Below are 21,078 nucleotides of genomic sequence, written 5' to 3' on the forward strand. Positions count from 1 at the left end.
GTTGCCAAACTCCCCCAAAACTGGGAGCTGGAGAAAAGAAATCAACAGGCAAGACCCAGCTCAAAGTATTCATCATTTATTGACCTTCTGCCTTTCAAAAAACCCAACTCTTGGAAAAATAATACTCAGGGCTGTAATACCTGTCCCTGTGCTGTACAACAGGAGGAAGACACGTCAGGGGCAAGAATACATCTCTCTTAAATGATGAGGCAGATATAGAACTTGGGGAAGCCTTTTCAAGAGAAATCATGGTCACTGCTTTATCAGAGAATCAGAGGTGTGAAGGGTGACACATCCACTCAGGACTTTTTCTTTTCACCACCATGCAAGCTCGGGGGGCAGCATCCACTGGTTTGTTTTCCCCCTAAAATGGCATCTCAAGGAAGCTGGGAGGTGTTGGGATGGAGCTGGACCTGCAGGAAAGCAGCAGGTGAGGAGCACTTTGGTCTTCAACTCCTTCAAGAGCTACTCAGGTGTATTTAAGCCTCTGAGAAACATCCAACACCATTTGCAGTGATGGAAAAGGGAGGGGGGAAATAGGCAGCACCAAATCAGATGTGGAAACACTGAAAATGTCTAAAACCTTGCTCTTCCTGGGCTCTGGGACAACCTGGTACCAAAATGAATGGGTTTGAAGGAAAGGTTACACCTGAGAGTGTAAGGGGATGGTAGGATGCTTGCCAAGAAGGAGTTTGGCAAGAAAGGCATCCCTCAGGGTTTGGAAATGAGGGAGAAGTCTGGCAGAAAGAAAAAGGGGGGCACATCCTCCTGGCTGAAGGGAGGAAATGGAGCAGGAGAGTGTTTCCATTTAGATTCACAAACTGGTTTGTGTTGGAAGGGACTTTAAGGATCACCTAGTTCAGCCCCCCTGCCATGGGGAGGAACAGTTCCCACTAGATCAGGTTGATCAAAGCTCCATCCAGCCTGACCTGGTGGTCCTCTCCTAACCTGCTAGCCTGGGGACCCCCTTCTCCCTCCATGCAGCACATCACCCTGAGCTTAAAAGCAGTTGGTACCCTTATTTTTTTTTCCTGTTAGCAGCAACCACCTCACTGAGAAGCACCATGAAAGACCTGCAGCTTCATGAAAAGGGTCAGCAGCAGTGTCTGATGCTAAAAACACAGCAAAAGCCACACCAGCACCATCCCTTCCAATCAAGGACTGGGCAGGCTGGGAGCAGAAAGGCAGCTGAAGCATCACTGGTGTCAGGCTTGCTTACTCTCTGCCTCCTGAGCTACAAAAGGAAAAAAAAAAGACCATGTGGAGAACCTGAGGTGGTGGCAGCAGTGTCAAAAGCAAGGACAGAGGCTTTAAATCCTTCTGTGTGTGCCAGACCAGGAGAGAGGATCCATGGGGGGTGGGAGAACCTCTGAGCTGTGAACTTCAGGCTCTCAACTGTGCCAGCTCCCAAGGCTGATACCAAGCAACCTCCACATGCACCTGAGAACTGGTGTAGGAATGGGATGTCATGCAGTCACCAGCACCTTCACACAGCTGGGAATCTCCTTCCTCCTGTGGCCAAGGGAAAAGCCTTTCTGGAAAACCAGGGACTCTCCAGGGCCCCATGGCAGCCACCACGTTGGACTTGAGGGCAGAGGTCGGTTCAACACAATCAAACACTGAATTTGGGAAGGAAAAGTGGGCCAGAATCTCCTGACAGCTCACTCATGGTAATTCGATGGCTTTTGTGTTGTAGCAGCCTGAAGGAAGACTCTTCTGGATATCCTCCAGGTTCTTAATATCTGCCAGAATCTTGTCAATGTTGCTCTCCAGCAGCTGCACCCCATCCCTCTGCAGCACAGCTCTCTGCTCCAGTGCCAGCATCTCACCCTGCAGCTGGTTGCTTCTGGTTTTGGCTTTGCTAAAACTCTTCTGGAGCTGCTTCAGCCCATCCTCATCCACAGCATTCCACTGTTGATCTGTCACACAGGAGGAGGAAAACAAGGAAGAGGGAACCATTCATGCAGGCTGAGGACTGGGTCTTCCTAGAGATTTCATCTCCATCCTGCTGCCCAGGCCCATTTATAGGGGCCACCTGAGCTTCCCACACAACTCCCAAGCATCCCTGTCTGGATCCACACCACAAAGCAGTGGGACAAAACTTACTCATCAGTTGCAGCAGCTCTTCCATGGCACTCAGTGTCTCCTGCACGGCCACCCCTGCCTGGCCAGCCTTGGCATGGACCCTCTGAGCTTCCTGAGCTGTCTGAAGAAGGCAAGGCAGGAGTTGTAAAGCAAATTCTTACCCAAATGTCAACACAGAATGGGGCAAGGAGATGGGAACTCACCTCCTGGATCACAGCAGCATCCGCCCCAACCTCCAAGAGTTTCCTCTCCAGTTCCCCATCCCTTTCCTTGGCCTCACGTTGCAGGGTGGCCACTGCCTTCTCCAGGGTGAGGACACCATCAACTGTCTTGTTGGCTTCCATTTTCAGCACTGTGATGTCCTGGGGAAGGCAAAGGCACTTTCAGAGAGGGAGAGAACAGCTGCAATCAGATGTGGAGCTGCTGGAAACTCCATCCTTCCACAGGGACCCAAAATTATGACAGGCTTTTCCTTCTCACCAGTTGCTCCAGAAAGCTGTGACTATGATTATGGCTCAGCCCTCCTAAAGACACCAGCAAATCCCTTGGGAATTACAATATACAGTCCAAGCTGAACCCACCAAGGCTGGGAGCTCACAAGCCTGCCAACACCTCAGACTGGAGGTGAAAAATCCCCTCAGTCACCAAAGGGTGGCTAAAGAGAGATGCATGGAGATCCTCATGGGACAAAGGTGGCAGCAAAGGTTCCCATGCCCCTGCTCAGTTACAGCCAACTCTGGTGGCATCTTTGCAGAATCATTTCCAGGCAATCATCAGCCAAAAAGCTCAGGTCCCACACTCAATGCATCAGGTTCACCATTAAGACTTTTCGGAGTTGCCAACCACCTCCTCTTTTTAGGTTTCCCTTCCAAACCCTTTTCTGCCAGCATTTACAACAGGATTTGCCCTCACCTGCTGGATCCCCATGGTGATCTCCTTTGCTTCTCCTGCCACACTGCTGGCTGCCTTGGATTCAGAAGCAGCAGTGCCCAGGATTGCTTCAGCTCTGCCCATCTTCTCCCTGGCACTTGAGATGATGCTGCTGATAACTGGGAGCCTCCTTATGGCATCCTCAGCTGCCTTTCTCTTGTCCTCTGCTTGCAGGTTAAACTCTGGAAGAGAGAAACAGGTGTGAAAGCTGTGCTACTTTTGGGGAGGTCCCACAGGGAGGGGAAAGGAAGGGTTTTTGGGACAGTACCTCGGAGGCTCTTCAGGATCTGTTCCACCTCGTAGAAGGTGGTGTTGCCAGCACTCACAGCCTGCAGGGCTGTGCTCCTGGCAAGGTTGGCTCGGGATAGCAGCTTCATCAGCATCTGGGACAGGCCAAGGGGACACAACAGGCAAATAAAGACATTGGAGCATCAAGTGGTCCCTCCCCCAGCTCCAGCCACCTGGAGTCATCTGAGCTGTCATCTTCCCCAGTGGATGGTGAGACTCTTCACCATGGGCTCCAGCAGACCAGCCCTGAGAGGCCCTTTTTCCAAGGAAAACCAAGGGGCCAGGACAGCAGAGTGCCATGGGCATCCCAGCAAGGCTCCAGGTGATGCTGAAGGAGACTCCATCCCCATCCCCATCCCTCTGGACAAACCCCTTACCGCTCTCTCGCTCTCTCCCCTCTGCAGCAGCTCCTGGATCTGCTCCTCCCACCGCCCTGTGTGGCTCTGCAGCTGCCTGTACTGGGCCATGTAGGTGTCCATCAGGCTCAGGAGAACTTTGGCCTCCTGCTTCAGCTGACTTTCCTTCCCCTGAAACACAGAAACACAACAGTGCCTGGGGTCCCAGCATCTAAGCGAACAGCAGCGGGTGCTCGTTGCTTGCTCCTCCTGCCAAAGGGAGCAAAAAAGGGAGGAAAAAGCATATCTGATGTCTCTCCAATAGGGATGGAGCCTTGGGAAGGGCTGAGCTGCTGGGAGACAGGGGATACAGAGAGTTAAAGGGGGCCTGCTGGTCCCCCAGGCACAGGCCCTCACCTCAAAGGCCCCGATGTCAGTCTTCATCAGGTGGGACAGGGAGTTGAGGAGCTCCAGGCTACCCTGATAAGCAGTGTCTGCCTCAGAGGCCATGCCATCTGCCTCAGCCTTCAAGTCCTCAGCCAGCAACTTCAGCTTCTTGTGCCTGCATGGACACCATGTTGAAAAGCCACCTCCCTCCCCAACGCAGCGCTGATGCTGCTCCTGCACCAGCTCCTTCACACTCCTGGATCCCTCCTTCCAGGGGCCATACAGTTGTATCATGTAGAAAACCTACTCGGAAACATCCCCCACATCCCAATCCCTCTGCCAAGTGGTGTGTCCACTGGCTCTTTGCTCCTGCTCCAGAAACCAAAGGTGATTCTTGGCAGCTGAACCCTCACTGGCTGCACGATGGCTCTGCTAATCCCTGCCCTGCCACTGGGAATTTCCCCCTGCATAGCCCTGTTCAGCTCCTTAAATTCACTCAGGGCTCTTACTCACACCCCACCAGTGGTCTGCAAAATCCCAGCAGCATGGGAGAAGCATCAGCCAAGAGAAAGACCCAGATAACATGGGACTAAACCCAGCCCAGATTTGCAGCCAGGTCTTGAAGGCACCCCCAGAGCTGGTTCACAAGCACAGAATTAAACCCCTACCCCTCCTGCAGGCAGCCCCCAGCAGCACTGTGGTCTGGGAGGTGGGAAGCAGCTGCTCTGGAGAGCTGCAAACCTTCCCTCTCCATCCCTCAGACATTCCCACCCCTCCACCTCCATCCCTCAGACATTCCCACCCCTCCATCTCCACCCCTCAGACATTCCCACCCTTCCATCTCCATCCCTCAAACATTCTGACCCCTTCATCTCCATCCCTCAGACATTCTCACCCCTCCATCTCCACCCCTCAGATGCCCCAGTGAGTGACATCCAGGCAAGTCCCAGCCTCCAACCACATGTTCTCACATGGGAATGTAGGGAAGGGAACACGTAGGTATGGCCAGACCCTCAGCCCTGCCATGTCCCCTGCCCTGGACAGCTGTCACTCACTTGTCCAGCAGGCTTGTCAGGGAGGCAGAGGTGGCCATCTCTCCACTGTCAGCCCCTTGCAGCAGCTCCATTGCCTGCAGCCCATCCTCCCGTGCTGCCTTCACAGCTTGCTCCATGGCATTGGCAGCTTGCAGGTGGCTGCAAAGCACAGGACAGGCTCAGGAGAAGAATCTCTCACCCAAGTGGCCTCCACCAACCTCCATTTCCATTGCATTCAGTGATGCTGGACAGGACCAAATGGGTTTTCCCTCCTGCATCTCCCGAGGGCAGAGGAGCACGAGGGGGTAGGGCAGATGTTGCCTGTTCCAAGTGGGTGTTCTTGTGTCAAACTCTGACCCCTAAGATGTTTTTAAAGTCCACCCAAAACCACCCTCAGAAGTTACTGAGGACCAGCAGCCACACCTTCCCCTGCTTCAGGACCAACACAGAGGTAACAACAGCAGCAGCTTGGGGGTGAAGCAAGGATGCCCCCCTAAAAAAGACCTTCTGGGCACCCCCCAGAAGGATCTGAGTCATCATTCCCTCTCTCTTGGCCAATGGCACAAGTGACTTACCTGTTGGCCAGTCTCAGAGCCTCCTGGGCCAGCATCAAGAACTCACTCAAGTCCCCAGGGAATCTTGAAACAGGGATGTTCTAAGGAAGGAGGGAGAGAGGTGTGAGTCCTCTTCTCTGCCTCCATCCCATTCAACAGCAAGAGGCAATTGCCTTTAAGGCAACTTAAACCCCCCCAGTCCCCCCCAGAAGCCCCCAACCAGGTCCCAGCCTTAAAGAAAGGCCGAGCAGAATGTCTTCTGCACTCTCAAAAACAAACCCATCATAAGTGGAACATCTTAAGTTCTTCCTCTCTCCATTAATTTTTCCATCCCTGGCCTAGACTAGGAGCACATTTCCCAAGGATGCTCTCACCACACGTTGCAGAGCAGCTCCACTGTGGTCCAGGTCCTGCCTGGCTCTCTCCAGCACATGCCAGGTGTCCTGCACCTGCCTCTGATATTGCTGTCCCAGAGCCCTCAGTGCCTTCAATGTGGCCTTGATCTCATCCACACAGCTCTGAGAGCTGGACCCTCTCCCCTTCATCCCGGCCAGGCGGCTTTCCAGAGACCTCTCAGAGGCTGGTGAGAAGTAAAGAGGGAGGCAGAAGAGAAACTCATCACTCAACTCATCACTTAACAAACCCCTCTCCTGCCATGGCACCAGCAGCTGCCTCAGGTGGTACCTTTGAGGCTCAGGGATTCCCCAAGGATGTTCCGCAGCATCTCCTCGGCCACCTGCATCCTCCTCTCCTGGTCCTGGCTCTCCTGACCACCAACCAGAACCTCTGGGAAGAGCTGCTCCAGCTCTGCCAGCTGCTGCAGGTACAGGACCACCTGAAACCACAGCAGGCTGGGCCATCAGCCAGGAGAACACTGAGCCCACAGTGGAAAGACTAAAGGCAGGAACAAGGTGCAAAGAGAGATGGGGTTGTTCAGCCTGGAAAAGGCTCCAGGGGAGACCTCAGAGCAACTTTCAGTACCTGAAGGGGCTACAGAAATGCTGGGGAGGGACTTTTAGAGAAGGCATGGAATGACAGGATGAGGGGAAACAGTTTCAAGCTGAAAGAGGGGAGATTTAGATGAGACATTAGGAAAAAATTCTTCACTATGAGGATGGTGAGACACTGGCCCTGGTTGCCCAGTGAAGCTGAGGCTGCCCCAGCCATGGAAGTATTCAGGGCCAGGTTGGAAGGGGTTTGGATCAAACTGATCGAGTGGGAGATGTCCCTGCCCATGGCAGGAGATGGAACTGGCTGAGCTTTAAGGTCCATTCCAACTAAAACCACTCTGTGCTTCTAGGACAGAGAGCAATGCAAGGGCTCATTTTTGGACAGGGCACAGTCAGCCAGCAGCTCTGGATCATTGGGGGTTTTATCAGTTGCACTGGGTACAACCCCAAAGCTCAGGTGCAGCCCCCAAAATCACTTCTGCCTTGCAGCAGGAGCTGCTGGAGGAGGCCAGGAGGAGATGCTGGAGGGTAAGCAGACTGCTGCATCCCTTGTCACTCAGTGTCCCCGGGGCTGGCACAGACACTCACCTGGGCTTTCACCTGGTTGTAGCAAGCTGGGCACACACTCTCCTCACAGCCAGGACCCTGGAAGCCAGGCTTGCAGATGCAGCTCCCATCACTCCTGCACCTCAGTGGTTCAGCAGAGGCCGAGTCCCAAGCAGGGGCTGCAGGGTCAGAGCATCACAGCTTCACAGCCCATCCCCACCTCCAGTCCCTCCTCCCATCCACCCTCTCATCTCTGCTTTCCTCCCAACAGTCAGCCCCGTGCTTCATTTCCTCCTCCCCACCCTTGGCTTTTGCAGCATCCCCAGACCCATCTCTGTGCTCTGCCATGGATTTTCCTACATATTCCCAGATGGAGCAGCAGTGTCTGGCTCTCACCTCGGCACTTCCCAGCAGGGTCAGAGGCCAGGGGGTTGCCATAGAAGCCGTCCTGGCAGCGGTCACAGTAGAAGCCAGCAGTGTTGTGGATGCACTTGAGGCACTCTCCTGTCCTGGGGTCACAGTTCCCCACGGCATTGGGCTCCACGTTGCCATTGCACTGGCACGGCTGGCAGGGCTGGGAAGCAGCTGGGTCCCCAAAGTAGCCGTCGGCACAGAACTCACAGTTGGGCCCTGGGAAAAAAGGGATGGGGCAAATGGGAGGTGGGTGTTGGAAAGGTGGAGGCTGCCTGGTCCCCTCTGCCCCTCTGAGACAGGGAATTCAGGGAGTCAGAGAACTACAGAATGGTTTTGCTTGGAAAAGACTTTCAGATCATCAATCCAACCATTAACCCAGCACTTCCAAGGCCACCACTGAACCACATCCCTCAGAACCACATCTAGAAAGGTTTTAGAACCCTCCACGGGTGGTGACTCCAGCTCCTGGGCCAGCACCCTGCCTTTGGGTGAAGAAATTATTCCCCTTATCCAATCTAAGCCTCCCCTGGCACAACTTGAGGCCATTTCCTCTTGTCCTATCCCTTGTTACTTAGGAGGAGAGGCAGACTTCCCCCTTGCTCCATCCTCCTTTCAAGGAGTTGTAGAGAGCAAAAAGGTCTTTCCCTTGGCATCCTTTTCTCCAGGCTAATCCCTCATTCTTTCAGCCACTCCTTATGAGATTTGTGCTCCAGATCCTTCCCCAGTTCTGTTCTATTTCCCTTTTGCCCTTTGCTGGATGTGCTCCAGCCCCTCAACATCATCCTTGGAGTTGGGGGGCCCAAATCCTGAACCCAGCTGCATCCTCCCCAGTGCCCACTGGGCTGCCACAACAGCATTTCCACTCTCCTCACTGCTTTGGCCAACACACAAAGCTCTGGGCAGGCTCTCAAGGACTAAGCACAATGACTGATCTTGGGCATGTTGTTTCCCATTTAGGTTTTTTTCCTATTTTCCTCCTCCCCTCCCTCCCCACCCATCCTTTTTCCATCCACGTCATCTTCTTTGATGAGAACCCTTCCCTCTGCAGGACAGGGAACGTGTTTGCACAGCCCTTGGGACCCAAACACCCTGTGACAGGCAAAGAGGGGCTGAGAAGACGGGATGATTCACCTGGCTCCAAGCATCCTGGCTTGCTGCCACCTGCATCTCCCCATCCAGCTGCTTGAAACTCCAGGGGAAGGCAAAGCAGAAGGAACCTGGATAAGGGAATTACCTGCAGCTCCAGGAGGGCACTGGTCACAGATGATTTCCTCACTGCCTGGCACCACGGAGCAGCCTTGGCCATGGTGGCAGGGACAGGCCTGGCAGCCCTGGGGCTGCTGGGGGTTCCTGTAGAAACCCAAGGGGCAGCTGAGGATATTGCCCACGTTTTCATCTCCTGAGTAGCATTCACCTGGAGGAGAAAGGAAAAGGCTGAGGGCAGTGGAACTCCCTCCATCAGGCCACCTCCCAGCCATCCCACCTCCTGCAGCACAATCCCCTGGGATCCAGCATCCTCCCCCAGAGCCCTGGCTGTCCCCATGCTTGCCCCTTCATTCCTCTGTGTGTCACCACCTGGGAAGGACTGGGTCCTGCTTCTGTGATGGGAGACCAGCAAGACCCCACAGAGGAATCAGGGAAAAGAAACCAAACCCAAGTTTTGGTTGGAAAAGACATCAAAGTCCCTCAGCACCACATCTACACAACTTTTAAATTGATGGTGACTCCATCAATGCCCTGGGCAACCTGTGCCAGTGCCTGACAATCCTTGCAGGGAAGGAATTGTTTTTGCTATCTAATCTAAACCTCACCTGGCACAACCTGGGAGTAAAACTAGAGGTCAATGCCTCTTGAGGAGCCCATCCCACACCATAAAGGCTGGCTGGCATCCCCTAAAGGGGGCTGGACCACATTTTTCACAGCTTCTATAGTTCCCAAGGAGACCCATGCTGCCTTTGTCCCTCCTGATCAATGCTCAGGGGTTTGGAAATTCCCCCCCAATTCAGACTTGGAAATAACAGCAGCTTAATTTCACATCACTTCAACTTTCTATGGCAACTCTACTTTAGCAAGACAGGTGCTAAACAGTGTTTAAAACATAGTTTTAAATTCTATCCAAGCAGGAGGAGATTGTTTTTCTCTCTTCAGTGAACATCATCTATACCCAATTTAATCCCTGTGCAGGAAAATCCCAAGAGGGGAAAGATTTCCTGTATTTTTGGCAGCAGGGCTATGCATCTTCCCTGTATTTTTGGCAGCAGGGCTTCCAGGCTTTTTACCCATGAAGTTCCCCACACTCCAGACCCCCCAAGCCAGGAATCCCACCCCACTCAGTGCCCCCTAATAACTCCATTTTTTGGGATGCAGGCACACAGCAAGCACAACGTGGTGGGGGAGGCTCCTCTTACCAGTCTCAGGATCACAAATTCCTCCCTCCTGGCAATCACATCGCACACAGATGCTGAAGGGCCCGAGGTTGGGGACATCTCTGCGGTAGCCAGGGGCACATCTCTGGCAGAACTGGCCCCTATACTCTGCTGGGCACTCACACTGCTCCACCCAGGGGGCAGGGACCCCGGGCACTGGTTGTGCTGACACCAGGGTCACATTGTCGAGGTAGCCGATGCCTGGAGAGAGGAGATGGAGTGGGTCACCTCTGGGGGGCAGCAGGTTCTTCCTGCAAGCCCCCTGCATCCAGAGCCTGTACAACAGGTCGTGTATTTCATTACCTCTGCTCAACCCCTTCATAATTTAGTTTTGCCCGTTTCAGGGCGCTGTTTAAAATTGTTTTCATCATTATTTTGTTACCTTTGCTCCATCTGGAGACTTGGCATCTCCAGCAATAAGGAGGAACTCATCCTGCAAGCTCCCTCCCCCCCTCAACTTACTGTACTGCCCAGAGGTGGCTTGGATCCAGAGAGCTGTCAGGTTTCCCAACAACCTGCGATATTCCAAGTGATTCAGCCTTGGACTCCACTTGCTGCTTGGGTGCTCATCCAACCTGCCCATGGGAGGAGGGAGAAGTGTGACCACTTTCAAGAAAATGCCACGCAATTGGCTGCATTTCAAGAAAATGCCACGAAAATTGTGGCAGCCCTCCCCCATCTCCCTCCTGAGCTCAAGGGTTTGGGGAACAACCTCCCAACAACCCCTGTGACCAACCCTGGGAAAAACACCCAGCCCAACCTCAGGTCAGGTTTTCTACCTCCTTGCCTAAGAGAGAAACACCTGAGATGCATCCAGGCCATAATTTGTCACCTCCAAGAGGTCACAGCTGAATCTGGGAGCTCCTGGAAGCTGCAGTTTTTCTTGCTCACCCTTCCCTTCCCCTATACCTGAATACTTCCCTTCCCACCTATACCTCAATGTGTATGTCTGGCTGATGCCACAGGGCAGAATCTTCCCCTGGGGCAAGAAGGGAGCAGTGATTCTCAGGCCAGCTCCTTCCAGGACCACCTCATGAGGAGATGGATGGTGACCCCCTTGGTCCAGGCGATAATCGAAGGAGAGCGTCTGGCCGTAGCTCAGCTGCTGATTGCCAAGGAATTTCCCTGAAAAAAAAAAAAAGAAGGAAGGGAGAAAAGTGAAGGTTTAAAACCTTGCCTTTCTTCTGAATGCTTGGTCCATGGGACCAGACCCTCAAAGGGATGAGTCCCCCCTTCACTGCCCCTGCACCTACCGGGTGCCATGAAGTACAGCGGCTCCGATCTCCTGGCCACTAGGAAAGTCTCCTCATGGTGTGGGGACCACTGGAGCTGGGCTGGGGAGCCACTTCTGTGGATACCACACCAGCCCTCAGTACCTGGAGCACCAACATGGAGCAGTCAGCAGGGACAGGGAAGGTGTTTCCTCCAGCATCTTTCTGGGGATGCAGCTTACCAAAACCCTCCAGCTTCCTATCCCCTGGACATAATCCCTTATGTTCCCTCTGAGGGGAAAATAAACATGAAGTTTCCCTCCCATGTGGAAGGAAAGACACGTTGAAGTAAGGCCACACTCCCTCCCAACTTTCCAGCATACATATGATCAAACCATTCCACCCATCAAAGTAAAGGGACACCCAGCAGGGCTATCCCAGCATGTCACAGAGCAGGGATAGCAAACACCCCCAGGGATGTCCTGCTTGGGCTTCACCTTGCTGGAAGGTGGAGGTGATGTTGTGGATGCTGTGGTTGTCTGCACTGCTGCACACGGCTGAGTGCCCATAGCAGAAGCAGGGGGAGCATCCTGCTGGGTTCCTGGGGTCCAAGTTATAGAAGTTTTGCTTGCACCTGGGAAAAAACAAGGCGGTGACAACATTCAATTCCCTTTTCTCCTGCTCCTTGCAACACAGCCATCACCATGGCTCGAGGTCACTGTCAGGGGATGCACATCCAGAGAAATGGAGGCCATGCAGGGGTCTAGGAGGTCCTCCTTCCACCCACCTCTCACAGTGCTCCCCTGTAGCTCCCTCCTTGCAGACACAGCGGCCGGAGATGCAGCTCCCTGTGCTGCCAGCAGAGTCACACTCGCACTGTGGGGTCCTGTGACAGGGACAGGGGGAACCTCCACTTGAATCTCCCAGCTGTTACACAAGACAGCAGAGACACACACCCCCCTCACCCCAGCTACAACCATGCTGAAATGGGGAAAACAACCAGCAGAGCCATCTCTAAGGAATCCAGCTGCAGCCAGATGTCGAAATGGTACCTGATGCTACTGCTCCAGGACACCTCGGAGCACCAGCTTGCAACCACCCCAGGTGCCTTCCTTCAACAGTACCCACTTGCAAGAGCAAAGTGAAGTTGTGCTGAGTTTAATAACAGACCCTGGCAGAGCTCCAACAGGCAGCAACCTCTGGGGAGGCTCAGGCAGGAGGCCAGGAATAGCAAAAAGCATCCAAGCCCTTGTTCCCACCATTTGCCTGCTGGGGGCTGGTGAAGGAGCAATGGTGGAAAAAAAAGAGGACACAGCACTGAGGAAGTCAAACAAGAAAGGTGTTTAAATGGCACTTGATTTTTGTCTGTGCAGAGGGACAGTCCTTGCGAGTGGTACCATGTGTGGTCACAGCACAAACAGCCCCTGCACGAGGTGTTTGAAGCCACCGTGGGTTTTCCAGAGAGGTTGTGGGTCCTGCAGCTCTTCCCACCCCACCAATGGCCACCAACACTTACTGCCTGCTCCTCTGGCACCTGGCCTCAAAGCCTGGTTGACACTGGTCACACTTCTCACCCCTTGCACCAGGCTTACAGCTGCACCGACTGTCACCGTCACACCGCAGGATGAGGGAGCCTGTGGGGAGAGGGAAAGGAGGGATTCAGATGGATACCACACTACACCTTCCTACTGGGCCCCTGGGACAGTCATTGGAGGAACAACCCAACCTCAGCAACAGGTCCCCCCTTGAGGTACTGGTCTGAGACACCAGGTCTGGCTCTTACATCTCCCCCAGCCTCCCTGACTGATGCCAGAGTGACCTGGAGGAGATAAATCCCAGCAGGCATTGACCAGATTCCCAGGACAAGAAGCTTCTTCCCTACTATAAAGGTCATTTTATACTACATTCTTTTATACTATGTACCTTTATATATACTATATATATATATATAGTATATACCTTTATGCTATAAAGGACAAGACAGGTGCCAGGGCACACAAACCAAGCAGAGAATTACTCCTCCTTTACCACCTCCTCTGCTAGTAGAAATCTGTCCATTTTTATTTCAGTCCCACCACAAGGAGTTTCAGGCTCTTCCATTTTTGGCCTAACACTGTGCACAGACCCAGGCAGTGAGGAGAGGGATTGCCAGGGCCATGAGCACCTGTCCTGCTGCTGGGGACCCCCCAGCTGGACCAGCTTGGGGCACCCATGGGGATATTTGCCCTCTTGCCACCTCAAAGCCTAAATCAGATCCTGGCCTGCATCACTAGCAGCTCAAGGGAGAGGATTCTACCCCTCTGCTCCACCCTCATGAAATAACCTCTTGCAATGCTGGGTCCAGTTCTGGGGTCCCCAACCCAGGAAGCTGTTGGAATAAGTCCAGAGGAGGCTCTGAAGAGGATCAGAGTGCTGCAGCATCTTTGCTATGGAGTCAGGCTGAGAGAGCTGGGGTTCTTCAGCCTAGAGAAGGCTCCAGAGGAACCCTAAAGCAGGCTTACAATATAGAAGGGAGCTCAATATATAAAGGTAAGTCCTGCAAAGACGACTAAAAACAAGTTGGCAAAGACAGGGAGGAGAAAAAAAAACACCCTGAGGGAAAGATAAGGATCCCCAGCTGTGCTGAGCCTGAGGCTGAGCTGCTCCAGCCCACCCTGATGCTGCCATGGGTTCCTCAACCTCCTCCTGTGAAACTCTGCTCACTGCTTCCCTTGTGGGCCATGAGAAGCAGTCCCAGGCTTCCCATCCCCAGCTGGAGGGTGGAAGGAATCCAAGAGCAAGCCAAAACCTGCAGCGTGGCTGTGGACAGCAAGTTCTACTTGATCTATGTGGAGGCTCCTCCTTCCCAGGAGCTCTTCTGGCACAGCTTAGCCCCACAAGAGTGTGGTCCTTGTCATCCACAGCTGGGATTCCTGGGATCAGGCAAATCCTCTTGCACTCACAGCCCAAGCACACACACTCCTGGGCACCCTCCCACATGCCTACCACCAACCAACACCTTCGGGACAGGCACCCAGCCAGCAGTGGCTGAGCCTGCTGCCAAGCAGAGAGATGACCTCATGTCCCAGCAAACAGGGAGAGAGGTTTTTAGGGCCCTGGTAAACATGGTTCTTCCCTTGCAGCATGGCTGAGACTCAGCTGCAGGTTTTCAGCCACCCCAGTCTGCTGGGAAAGGCACCTGTGGGTCCTGGCTGTCAGGGTTTGAGAAAGCATCTGGAGTCTGAGGGGATATCACCAGGCACCAAAAGGCAGGGACAGAATGAACAAACCACCAAAAAGCAGCAGTGTGGGACCCTCTCAAGGGGTTTGCCCTCCCCCTCCCAATGGGGCTGCTGGCAGCCAATCCCTCCACACTAAAGCCAGAACATCTCCAGCTGGAAAGGACCCAGAAAGAGCATGGAGCTAAACTCCACCCCTCACCCTACATCTGCATAATCCTGGGTTGCTAAATTACAGGCACAAAAACTGCTCCCCCAGGGAATGAAAACCTTTTTTTTTTTTTTCAGGTCTTGCTCTGACAAAAGCTAAGAGAAGGAGACAGGCAGCTCCAGACCTCTTAAATTGTCATCTTAAAGTCACAAAACCAGAGAATGGGCTTTGAGTCTTCTATGAGCAGGTCTGATGGGTCTGAAATCAAGTTTCAGATAAACCTCCTTTCAGCAGGGTATCAGCAGAGCTTTCCAGGTGAGGAACCCTCCATGATAACATAAACCATTCCCTGCTCCTTGCTTTAGGGACAAAAAGCTGTTTCCCATCTGTTCCACCAAGACCTGGCTTTACCCATTGCCCTTCTCCACAGCATTCTTGGTTCTGGAAGCTCTGCCTGGGGCTCCATCAGCACTGGTAGGGAGAAACCTCACACTGGGAGCTGAAATCTGGTGTTTGGAGTCTTCTTCATCCCAACACACCAACACAGACATCTCATTGGTACTGTGGAACTCTGCCCCCAACCTCCTGGTTCTTTCCCCAACCCAAAAGAGATGCCTTCAGCCACCATGTGCAGGTGTACACACACCAGCTTGGGCAGGGCCACAGTCCAGAGCACAAACACCCTGACCATACAGAAATCCAATGCTAGGAGCTCATTTACAAGGAAAAAAAAATTACATTAATTATAAGCATACATCTAGTGCAAGGGCTGGAGGAGTAACACCGTAAAATACCAATTTACACTACTGAGCCAACTTGAGAAGGATGCAAGTGTGGCAGGTTATGAACTCTTGTTTTTACACACATAGAAAGAGGCTCAAGGGTCCATGGAAAAGCAGCAGTTGCCTCCATGATGCCAGGAAAGGGGGAAAAACCCATTTACATCAGTATTTTAAAACGTGCATGCAAGGCAGGCTGCTGGTTGATTATCCAGGTAACAAGAAAAGAAAATCAGGTTTGAGGGTTTGTTTTTCTTAAATAAAACTACACAGAGTTATTCAGCACTTTTCCCCCTCTCTCACATTGCATTACACTCAAAGAGAAACTGAGGAAGGACCAGTTCCAGCCCAGCCAGTGCATTTCAGAACAGCTGTACTGCAGACACTGCCAAAACCTGAAATGGGTCAGGATTTGCAAAATACACAAAGACCAAACTTGGGCCATCCAGACCCCCCTCCAGACTGGAAGCCAACACAACTGAACCCCCAATATTGAATTACCACGGGGCTGAGCATCCCTGCATCAGCCTCTTCACTGCAGTTGGGAATGCCATGGGATGCTCTGGGGTTTTTTAAGCAGTGTGCTGCAGGACACTGGCTGTAACCCATGGGCAAGCATGGCATGTGTTGCTACAGCAAACTGCATCCCAGAGCTACAGCAAACTGCCTCCCAGATGCTTCCAGCTCTTCCCTGGGTTTAGGGAATATTTTGGTTACAGATAAACTGCCTGGGCAATGCTTGTGCCTGAATCCCACCCAAGCTTTATACGGAAAGGATTTAAGTAAGTTAATTAAATAGGGTGTTGGTAAAGAAAATTAAAAAACAAAATAGAAAAAACTAAACAAACAAAAAAACCCACCAACCAACCAAAAAAAACCCCCAAAAAAAACAGAGAAAGAAGGGAGCTGCAGCACCCTGCTGTGTCCCAGCTCCCGGCTCTCTCAGGCACCAGAACACCAGGGGGATGGAACCCAGCCCCGGAGCAGGGACCCCGACCTTCCCCAGGGCTCACCTGCTCTTCCGTGGGTGCTCAGGACCGCAGGCAGGAAGGAGCCCAAGAGGCAGAAGAGGGAGAGGAACCATCCCGGAGCCATCCCGTGTGCCGGGGAGCAGCAGGAACCCGCTCTGGCACAGGGATGGCCACCACCCACCGATCGCTTCCCTGTGTTGGGCCTTTTTTCTTTTTTTTTTTTTAGTTATTCGATGGGTGGTTTTTATCGGCTGCTCCACCTGAGTCACTCGCAACAGGAAGAGCGTGTGCCGTGGGCTGAGTCACCCCGAGCCCAGCCCCATCCCCGGGGTTCAGCACCCCGAGGGCTCCCGCCTGCATCCTCCCCGGGGCTGGCAGCTCACGGGGGGTGGGGGGGATGAATAAAGTGGAGCCGCAAGGCTTAGGGAAGCTCCATCCTGCCCATCCCGCTCGCCCAGCTCCATCTCAGCCTTGGTGCTGGCTCCAAAGGCAGAGCTGAGACAAGCGAGGGCTGCCCGGGCATGCAGGAGCTCCCTGGAACACGCTGAGCTCCCTGGAAACCTGCGGGAGTGTGGGTAGGGTTGGAGGGGAACGGCGATGGCAGAGGGATGGGCTGCTCAGCAGGAAGGTCCAGTCACTCAAATAGCAAAAGCAGAGGTCAAAAATCAAGCCAGGGAAAGGGGAACAGCAGGACTTAGCCAAGGGATCAAGGTGACCCTGAGGAGAGCTTGGACAAAGAGAACAAGAGGATAAAATCACGGAGCAGAATCCATGGCAGAGCACAGGGTGACACGGATGGGTCTGGGGATGCTGCAAAAGCCAAGGCTGGAGAGGAGGAAAAGGAGGAAACGGGGCTGACTGGTGGGAGGAAAGCAGAGATGAGAGGGTGGATGGGAGGAGGGAATGGGCTGTGAAGCTGTGATGTTCTGCCCTGCAGCCCCTGCCTGGGACTCGGCCTCTGCTGAGCCACTGCAGATATCAGTGAGACAGGAGGTAATGGGCTTCAGCTCTGCCAGGGCAGGGTTAGGTTGGATATTAGGAAGAAATTCTTTCCGGAGAGGGTGCTCAGGCATTGGGATGGGCTGCCCAGGGAGGGGGTGGATTCTCCATCCCTGGAGGTTTTTAAGAAGAGCCTGAATGTGGCACTGAGTGCCATGGGCTGGGAACCACGGGGGGAGTGGATCAAGGGTTGGACTGGATGCTCTCAGAGCTCCTTTCCAACCCAAATGGTTCTGTGATTCTGTGAAATGCAGGAGTGATGGGAGCTGCACCTGCAAGCCTGGCTTCCAGGGTCCTGGCTGTGAGGAGAGTGTGTGCCCAGCTTGCTACAGCCAGGTGAAAGCCCAGGTGAGTGTCTGTGCCAGCCCCAGGGACACTGAGTGACAAGGGATGCAGCAGTCTGCTCACCCTCCAGCATCTCCTCCTGGCCTCCTCCAGCAGCTCCTGCTGCAAGGCAGAAGTGATTTTGGGGGCTGCACCTGAGCTTTGGGGTTGTACCCAGTGCAACTGATAAAACCCCCAATGATCCAGAGCTGCTGGCTGACTGTGCCCTGTCCAAAAATGAGCCCTTGCATTGCTCTCTGTCCTAGAAGCACAGAGTGGTTTTAGTTGGAATGGACCTTAAAGCTCAACCAGTTCCATCTCCTGCCACAGGCAGGGACATCTCCCACTTGATCAGTTTGATCCAAACCCCATCCAACCTGGCCCTGAACACTTCCATGGTCAGCAGTGTAGCTGTGGCCTCCCCCTCTACTCTGTCCTGGTGAGGCCATGGCTGGAGTATTGCATCCAGTTCTGGGCTCCCCAGTTCAGGGAACTACTCAAGAGTAGGGCAGCAACAGGGCAACAAGGATGGAATTAAGATACCCAACAGATTTGCCCCCAGTTCAAGACACAAGTTGCCTTTGAGGTCACTGAAAGTCAAAGAAAAAAAAAAATCAAAATCAAAACAGTGCTGAGATGCTTCTCATTTCAGACCTAATAGAGCTGGGGTAATTAATATTTAGGTCCCCATCCAAATGTCTTCAGCTGCCCAATCTCCAGACAACTGTGCACCTGGAGCTGACTCAGATGGTTTTCCTCTGTTGCTCCTGGTAATCTCATGGGTGTAACCATCCCAAATACACCACATCTTTGCACCTCACTTTGCTGAGCTTACCTCTGTCTGCTGATTCGAGTCAACTTTCTTTTATAAGCAGACTGGTTCCTTTTAATTTCACATGCTGTATCTTAGTATCATTCACAAGGAACCCAGCTTTAAGAACTCTCTGGTGCCATCTGGGTTTTGGCATCACCCAAGGTTGTCTTATATGATTTTTATAATTTTTATTTTTTTAAGATGATAAAACCACTTAAGGTGTTCCCAGTGATCTGGAAATTCTTAAGGGTCTACTTATTCCTCTAATGAAACACACTTAAACCTGCTCTAAAGCACATCACTTGCCCCAACCCCCTCTGCCATCTCCCTCCTCCCTGCTGAGAGCTCTCTGCACAGGAAATATCATCTCTGGCAGTGTTGGAATTACAGAAGTTCCCTGTCTGGGTTCCTGGATGATTCTTCTTTTGAGATATCACCTCTCACCCTTAGGAAACTTCTCACTTCTCTGGCTCCTCCATGCCACCCCTTATGTCTCATGGTTATCACCCCACCTCTGACTTCACTCTGCAAACAAGGCCCTGGCACAGCCTCTGTGTGTTTACTCATCTCTGGGTGTTTACTTATGTTACTCTCATCCTTGTCATCCTCCACCATCCTTCAAGATCACCTCTGACAACCACAGGAATGCATGCCATGACACTACCAAAAAAACACTTCCTGGGGCCCTGATTTTCTAAACACACCAGATCTGGAACTAACTGATGCCACCAACCTCCACAGAGCAAATGCTGCCATCAAACCCACCCCTTACAGCAGCACTTTCACTAAAAGGTCTCTAATAAACATGGTTAAGAGAAGTGCTACCTTTGAAAGTGAGCAGAAGCATCCTGTGATGGGAGGCAGGAAGAGCAGGAGCACTCAGATACTGCAGGAAATCAGCATTTCTTCACTGGAGAGCCTGGGTCTTCCCACCTGCAACTTCTGAAGATGGCCAATGCTTGTTCTTCATCATGGGGCTCAGCAAGCTGCTACTGCAGGGACATGATCCCAGCAGCTGGCAGGATTCTCTATCCTTAAATTCATGGCTATGGCAGAATTAAGCACTTCAAATAATCCACATAATAATCTGAACTGGTTGCTGGTGTTAAGTGATGGAAGTGTGAAAGCCCTGAAGCAAGTTTATTGATGGAACCAGGGGAATAAACCCATTTTTGTGGCTCATGACCAATAAACAACACCAGTATGCTGAACATGTCCTTGCAGTCCAGCTAATCCCTGGCATCCCCACCCCTCCCTCTGCCAGGGACCTTTTGAGATGCAACATCCTCCCGTAACTCCTCTCCTGGGCTGCTTCTGCAAGTGGCCTGGCTTCTCCTGGAGGATTTGTCCAGAAGTGCCTTATCTTGACCTATTTTATTTGCCATGCCATGATGAGCATGCACACAGTCACCACCAGCCTCTGAGCCTGAGGAGTTTCCTCCTTCAGCTAAGCAGCAGGCCTGGATATTACCAGCTGAGAGTTCCTTGGCACAGAAAATCCACAATCCTGCCCAAACACAGAATCACAGAACCATCTGGGTTGGAAAGGAGCCCTGAGAGCATCCAGTTCAACCCTTGAGCCACTCCCCCTGTGGTTCCCAGCCCATGGCACTCAGTGCCACATTCAGGCTCTTCTTAAAAACCTCCAGGGATGGAGAATCCACCCTCTCCCTGGGCAGCCCATCCCAATGCCTGAGCACCCTCTCTGGAAAGAATTTCTTCCTAATATCCAACCTAACCCTCCCCTGGCAGAGCTCAAGCCCATGGCCTCTTGTCTGACTGATCTCTGCCTGGGAGCAGAGCCCAACCCCCCTCCTGGCTCCAACCTCCTTTCAGGGAGTTGGAGAGAGTGATGAGGTCTCCCCTGAGCCTCCTCTTCTCCAGCCTCAACACCCCCAGCTCCCTCAGCCCTTCCTCACAGGACTTGTGCTGGATCCCTTCACAGCCTCCTTGCTCTTCTCTGGACCTGCTCCAGCACCTCAATCTCCTTCCTGAGCTGAGGGGCCCAGAACTGGACACAGGACTCAAGCTGTGGCCTCCCCAGGGCTGAGCACAGGGGCAGAATCCCTTCCCTGGACCTGCTGGCCACGCTGTTCCTGATCCAGTCCAGGATGCCAGGATCTCCTCCACCCTATAGGTGCCCTGGGCTTCTCAACTGCCTAAATAACAAATAAAGATTCTTGTCTCTCTCAGGCAGGGGCAGCGGGAGCTGAGGGGCTCAACCCAGCAGTGAGCAAGCAGGGCAGGGCTGGGCAGTGGCAGCAGAGGGAGGAGATGCTGGGCCCTCATGTCTGGCTTTGTCTCAGCTCTGCCCTGCCCATACCAGCAAAGGGTGAGACAGAGACATGAGGGAAAGAGGCAGTGACTCCCCGTCTGCTCCTCTGCCCCACCGTGGGGATGCTGCCAGCACTTACCCAGAACCAAAGAATGGGTGGAAGGGACCTTAAAGACCATCTCCATCCAACCCCCTCCCTGCCCATGACACCTTCCACCAGACCAGGCTGCTCCAAGCTCCATACCACCCCACCTTGGACACTCCGAGGGAGGGGACATCCACAGATTCTCTGGGAAAGTGAAAGAGATGCTGGCTCAGCAGCCCCAGCAGCTCAGGATTTCTGATCTTCAGTCTCTCCAGAGCAGCCCCAGAAGCCTCCATGAAGCA

The 21,078-nt window shown here is 53.0% G+C and overlaps 1 protein-coding gene across 2 annotated transcripts; it reads right to left on the reverse strand.

The window, feature by feature from the left end:
- Positions 1-10: 10 nt before the first annotated feature.
- On the reverse strand, positions 11-16,793 carry LAMC2 (laminin subunit gamma 2). 2 transcript variants are annotated; one of them, XM_030455731.1, is made up of 22 exons: positions 16,322-16,793; positions 12,677-12,794; positions 11,948-12,046; positions 11,658-11,794; positions 11,203-11,325; positions 10,885-11,074; positions 10,412-10,524; positions 9,932-10,150; positions 8,758-8,937; positions 7,506-7,739; positions 7,152-7,288; positions 6,298-6,448; positions 5,988-6,193; positions 5,635-5,714; positions 5,081-5,218; positions 4,056-4,200; positions 3,681-3,830; positions 3,284-3,398; positions 2,998-3,197; positions 2,289-2,447; positions 2,107-2,206; positions 11-1,919 (listed from the first exon to the last, which is right to left on the reverse strand). In XM_030455731.1, exons 1-22 carry the CDS (start codon positions 16,401-16,403, stop codon positions 1,666-1,668), a joined length of 3,330 nt encoding a protein of 1,109 aa, XP_030311591.1. In that variant the 5' UTR covers positions 16,404-16,793; the 3' UTR covers positions 11-1,665. The 2 variants fall into 2 exon arrangements, with proteins under 2 accessions (XP_030311591.1, XP_030311592.1); XM_030455732.1 differs by lacking the exon at positions 11,948-12,046 and having other exon boundaries at positions 16,322-16,456.
- Positions 16,794-21,078: the final 4,285 nt, after the last annotated feature.

Source organism: Calypte anna, chromosome 8, assembly GCF_003957555.1.
Source record: "Calypte anna isolate BGI_N300 chromosome 8, bCalAnn1_v1.p, whole genome shotgun sequence".
Taxonomy (NCBI): Eukaryota; Metazoa; Chordata; class Aves; order Apodiformes; family Trochilidae; genus Calypte; species Calypte anna.